The 5,584-nt window shown below is 36.8% G+C and overlaps 1 protein-coding gene across 1 annotated transcript; it reads left to right on the top strand.

Moving 5' to 3' along the window:
- The first annotated feature begins 565 nt into the window (after positions 1-565).
- On the top strand, positions 566-1,292 carry LOC120291224 (temperature-induced lipocalin-1-like). Its single transcript, XM_039308306.1, has 3 exons — positions 566-585; positions 709-1,060; positions 1,164-1,292. The coding sequence occupies exons 1-3, from the start codon at positions 566-568 to the stop codon at positions 1,290-1,292; spliced, it is 501 nt and encodes a 166-aa protein (XP_039164240.1).
- Positions 1,293-5,584: the final 4,292 nt, after the last annotated feature.

Genomic DNA, 5,584 nt, shown 5'->3' with positions numbered 1-5,584 from the left:
TAATAACAAAAGTTTTTTACAAATATGATTTTTCCAAACACTATTTTACTCAAAGGTACTTTACAATGAATTTTCATAATACAATTTACCAAATACAATTTATATTTTAGAAAATTCCTTTAACTTAACGGCATTTGCATTTCTCCAAAGACTTTTCCCAAAAGTCTTTCCAAACACACCATAATGTCTGAATCTCTAATCATAAAGATATGATGATACAACCTAAAATCAGTGATTTTCTTACTGAAGAGGAAATTGGGAGATTATATGGAAATTGGCAAATTTTATGGTACATGACCTAAATTCCCTTTTAAGTTACTCCTATCCTGCCGAAAAACTCTCGAACAAGAACACTCAACGTTAGTTCCCCACATACGTAAGGTCCACAATCGTGCATGTCATAAGGACAGAGGAAAATTGGGAAATAATCTTATACAAAAATTGCAACGAATCAGGAAAACCAAAAGGAGAAAAAAAAAAAAAGCAACCTTCTCCTTCATAAAACCCCGAGACAAGTCCCTCTCCCTCTCGCTACCTGGAAACACAACAACTAGGAAAGAGAGGAATGGCAAAGAAAGTGATGGAGGGCGTGAAGGGACTCTTTCTTCTAGTCGTGCTGCTTTCTCCTTCTATGTTCACGTGCGTGCTGTGCACACGGGGATCGAACTCTGGACTCAATCCCTTTTTCCAGCTCGACAGCGAACCTACTGTGGTGAAGGGACTTGATCTGAAGAGATATGCGGGACGGTGGTACGAGATCGCCTCCCTCCCGGTGCCCTACCTGCCCAAGGACGGCGAGGATACGAGGGCCACGTACACTCCGAAGGACGATGGGACCCTGGACGTGTTGAACGAATCCTGGGTCAATGGCAAGAGGAACTTCGTGAAGGGCAACGCCTACAAGGCCGACCCGAGCAGCGATGAGGCCAAGCTGAAAGTGAAATTCTATTTGCCTCCGTCTAATCCCACCTTCACTGTGGTGGGTGACTATTGGGTCTTGTACCTTGACGCTGATTATCATTATGCTATCGTTGGCGAGCCCAGCAGGACGTCTCTCTTTGTATGTAACCTTCTTGTCGGGTTTTCCTTTCTTTTTCTTTTTTCCTTCACTTTTGTGGGCCAATTGGTGGGATTATTATTGTTTTTTTTTTTTTTTTTGGCAGATACTGAGCAGACAGAGTCATATAGATGATAAAATCTATAATCAGCTGGTTCAAAAGGCTGTTGATGAAGGATATGATGTGAGCAAGCTCCGCAAGACTCCACAGAGCAAGACTCCGCCGCCGCAATAAGAAGGACCCTAGGGCGCTAAAGGCATTTTGGTGGATCAAGTCTGCTCTAGGGAGGAAACTTAATTTTGCAGCAGCTGGATGAAATGATGTTGAAATTATTTGCTGTCATTAAATAAAGAAGAGAAGATATAGTTTGATATGAAAAGCAGTGGTTATTGCTTGAAGAGAATCAATCGTCACACTCCAACGCCAACTAACGAAAATGGAAGAACGACAAGATTGTCCTTCCATTGAGAGACTGTGTTCTCAAACACAAATCAACATTAATATATTATCAAAATGTACATACATATATGAGATAATTTAACAAGTATCAACTCTTATTCAACTAGCTAATTCATACCCAAATTGAAGAACTAGAAAAACATTTAAGATGAATGGTATGTGCAACCACAACTCAATGAATAGTACATATGCCTTCTAAACAAATCAAACATCTACTATGCACATTTATAAAATAATATCTGAACTTATTTTTCTCAAATCTAATATATAATATACATACAAGATCAAAATAAGTCGTATTACTTTAACTTGATCATATACATATGTGAAATGTTCCTTTAATAAACATACAACTAAACAAACATTAATGATTTAGTCCATTGATTAATCTGGCATTGGATATTTAGTCATGGTCATGACATAACGCCCGGTGACAAGATAGCCAACAGCCCCACCTATTATTAACAGGTTACTCGATTTACAAAAATATCCTAAATCCAGTATGTAAAGCCAAAAACCCCTAATCAAGTTTATAACGATAATGAGCATTAAACCATTATCCTCCAATATTCCACAAACCAAATCCATAATTCATTTCATAAATTAAAACATATTTTGTAAATTAATTCAGAACTCCTTTCATAAATAATGTTCACAAATTAATATATATATGTGTGTGTATTACCTTTCGCCGCACCTTTCATAAAATATTTCTCAAACCATTCACAAATAACCAAGTAGTAGTAAATGTCTAATCTAGATTTTATGTAGCATACTTTTAATAATTTATAATATCTTGAATATTTATTATTTTCATGAAACAAGTTTACAAATTTAAAGAAAAGATAACCACCATTTACTAGAAAAGTCTAACCAAACCACAAAAGTTATCTCAAGCCAACGAACTCCAAATCCTATTAAATTAGCGGAAAACAATATCAAAATCAAGTAAAATGCTATCTTGACTCAAACCGACTAAATTAAGTTTATTCAGTCACAAACCTACTTCTATGCGTTGACAAAACTTTAGCCTACAGCAAGTATTCAGGGCCCTCCGCAACTCGGAGCTTGTGTGTGAAATTTTAAAAATTCGTTTAGATCAAAACCATAATTTTGAATCAATTTCCCTCAGACCCCACGGCTCCACAATACCACACAATTTAAACCATGCATACAATTGACAAATGACATATGGACATTTTAAAGAATCACTAGTCTTTCATCCCTCATAAACAAGGTATTTATGTCGTCGCACACTGAATCGACACCTCATGAAACCTTATAGCATGGTCATTGAGGTAATATCAGATTTATGAGTGAGATAATTAACCGCTGTTGATGATATTAACTATTAGATGCGGCATAAATGATTTCGTGGTTAAGAAAACCGCATAACAGCAACAACAAAAATTGAAAAAAAAAGAAAATAAGAAGTGATTATCCTTCAACTGTGTAAATTCTTCGTTGTCTTTTTCGTATGATGTGAACAGTTCGGGTAAAACAAGAAATTCTATCTATGTGCTTTGAATACACATTTGATTGGCTTATGTGATGCATATAAACCTTCAGAGAGGGAAGCCAGTTAAAAACCATATGATGACTCCCATTTTCATATATTTAGTAGTAGTCCCAAGAACTCGAACTTTTGAAATGTGCGTGTGCATATACGCACTGTACATATATATACAAATAACATGGAGCCCACTAACGAAATGAAGTTGGGAGTTACCTGTTCATACATGGGTGAATAAAATCCCAAATTGCCCATTTTAGCGTCAATGGAAAAGCTACTGAAATGTAGTCTCTCAACTTTTCATATGTTCGATGTAGTTCCTGAATTTTTAGTACATATTAAATTGAAAATGTTTAGTGTTGTCCCTAATCTTAAATTAATATAAGGACTATATTAAACATTTTCATGTAGTTCATGGACTACATTAAAGATGTACGAAAAATCTAGGGACCATATTAAACATTAGGTTAAAGTTCATGGATTACATTGAAGAAATTAAAAGTTTATGGACTACATTATATATTAAATCAAAGTTCAGTATTCATTCGTGTCATTATCCCAATCAAAAAAGGATCCTCGACAAAATAAGGAAATGATTTTTTAATTTCTCAAGACTCCATTCCCCTAGAAAAGAGTCTCATGAGAAAACTTAGACATGGTCTACAGCTAAAACTCACACGAATCGTTAAAATTTTGACGCTTGAATTTTGCCCAACTAACATATGCAAATGCAAGTTCAAATGCTTGACTCGAGCTCTACTCTTTTAGCTAAATTCATCTCGACTTTTCAAGCACAAGTTAATCTCAACCTAACCAAGTTTTTGATGAATTCCAATCCAAAATCAACCCGACTCGATTAATTCATATATTCTAGTTTAATATGGAGTTCAACTCGAGCTAAAACTTGAGCTGAAACTCTTCCTTTGGGAAGAATACTAAGATGGAGGAATAATATCGATTATCTATTTATGGATCATTCGAGTATAGTATTTTCGAGCCCGCTCAATTAATAATGGTCAAGCCACTCAAACTCGAAAAGAAAAATGCTAAGCCCGGTTCAAATGAGCTTGAGTAATTCATTAGACAACTAAAGTTCAATAGTGTGGCGTGCCCAAGAAAAAACACACGGATTTGCAGAAAGGAAAATCATTACAAAAGAATGAAATTGCAGTAGCTAGCTGTTATGAATATAGAGAGTTGCGGATCCCTGGAGTGCCATAACTTTGAGAAAGGGACACTTAAGTACCATAACTTACGAAAGGTACACTTAAGTGCCAAAATCGGAGCAAAGTGGATCACTTGAGTGCCAATTCGGCCAAAATCCGATCAAATTGTATACGTGACATTTTCTGGCGACTTCTTTTACTGAGGTGGCAAATGTTTTTTTTTTAAAAATCTCACGTGGACAACAAAAACGACGTCGTCCATCCACACTGAGTGAGCTAACCTAAACGACGTTGTTAGGTTATTTTGGCTTAAGCACACCTAGTCGTCACCGTTCCTCCCCATCCGCATTCACACTAGATCTCAGGCTCTTCTCTCCGTCGTCATTCACGCCTAGAGGTGGTCATCGGTCGTCGTCGTTAGTCGGCATTGTTAGTCATCATCGCCGCTCACCATTGTTGGTCGTCATCACCGCTCACCGTCGTCGCTCGTCATCACCGGTCACCATTATCACTCCTCGAAGTTCAGCCCCTTCTCCTCCTCCCCTGTGATGAAATTAGGGCTCGATTATTTTATTAGAGCTGGCTCGACCCCCTCTCCCCCTCTCCTGTGATGAGATTAGGGCTCGATTATTTTATTAGGGCTGGCTCGAGCCCTTCTCCCCCTCCCCTGTGATGAAATTAGGGCTCGATTATTTTATTAGGGCTCCGATGGAATTTCTGTTGAAATGTGCGTGCTTTGTTTGGCTACTCCCTTGTGTGGAGATGCTTGCCTCGGTCAATGATTTTTGCAGTCGATGCTCGAATGAAACGAAATATTGAATAAGGTGGAACTAGGAACTAGTGTGTTTGAGGGAAACAAAATATTGAATTAGGTGGGATATGATAGATAGATTAAGGTGGAAGGTGTGAAATAATAGCCTTCAAGTGCTCTACAAAAAACACACAACTGTGCTATCAATCTACTTTTGTTCCCTTGATTATGATTTTTTGGTTCTTTTACTCTTCTTTCCTGATTATTGTTTCTAATCAAATAGTCAAGATATATGCAGGGAACATTGAGGAGTGCACAATTTGTTTTGATACTTTATATAAGCTCATTTACTTGTAAGGGACATACTTGGAACCACATGTAAGTACCTCATTTTAAAGTTTATATTAGCTCTTTTGACATGTAGTATTAGTCTATTGTGCAATGGATAAATTCAAGACTTGGATTTTCCTATGAATTTCTCTTGCTTTGTATAATGACCTCTTGACACAATATATTAATGGCCAGACATCATAGAGTAGGGTATGATTTCTCCTGATTGGATGAGAAACAAAACTTTCACCCTTTATTTTTACATCAAGCTTTCCTTAATTTTTTTGTATGTGTTTTCACGAAAAAT

This window comes from Eucalyptus grandis, chromosome 3, assembly GCF_016545825.1.
Source record: "Eucalyptus grandis isolate ANBG69807.140 chromosome 3, ASM1654582v1, whole genome shotgun sequence".
Taxonomy (NCBI): domain Eukaryota; kingdom Viridiplantae; phylum Streptophyta; class Magnoliopsida; order Myrtales; family Myrtaceae; genus Eucalyptus; species Eucalyptus grandis.
This window is presented reverse-complemented; position numbering and strand designations above follow the sequence as displayed.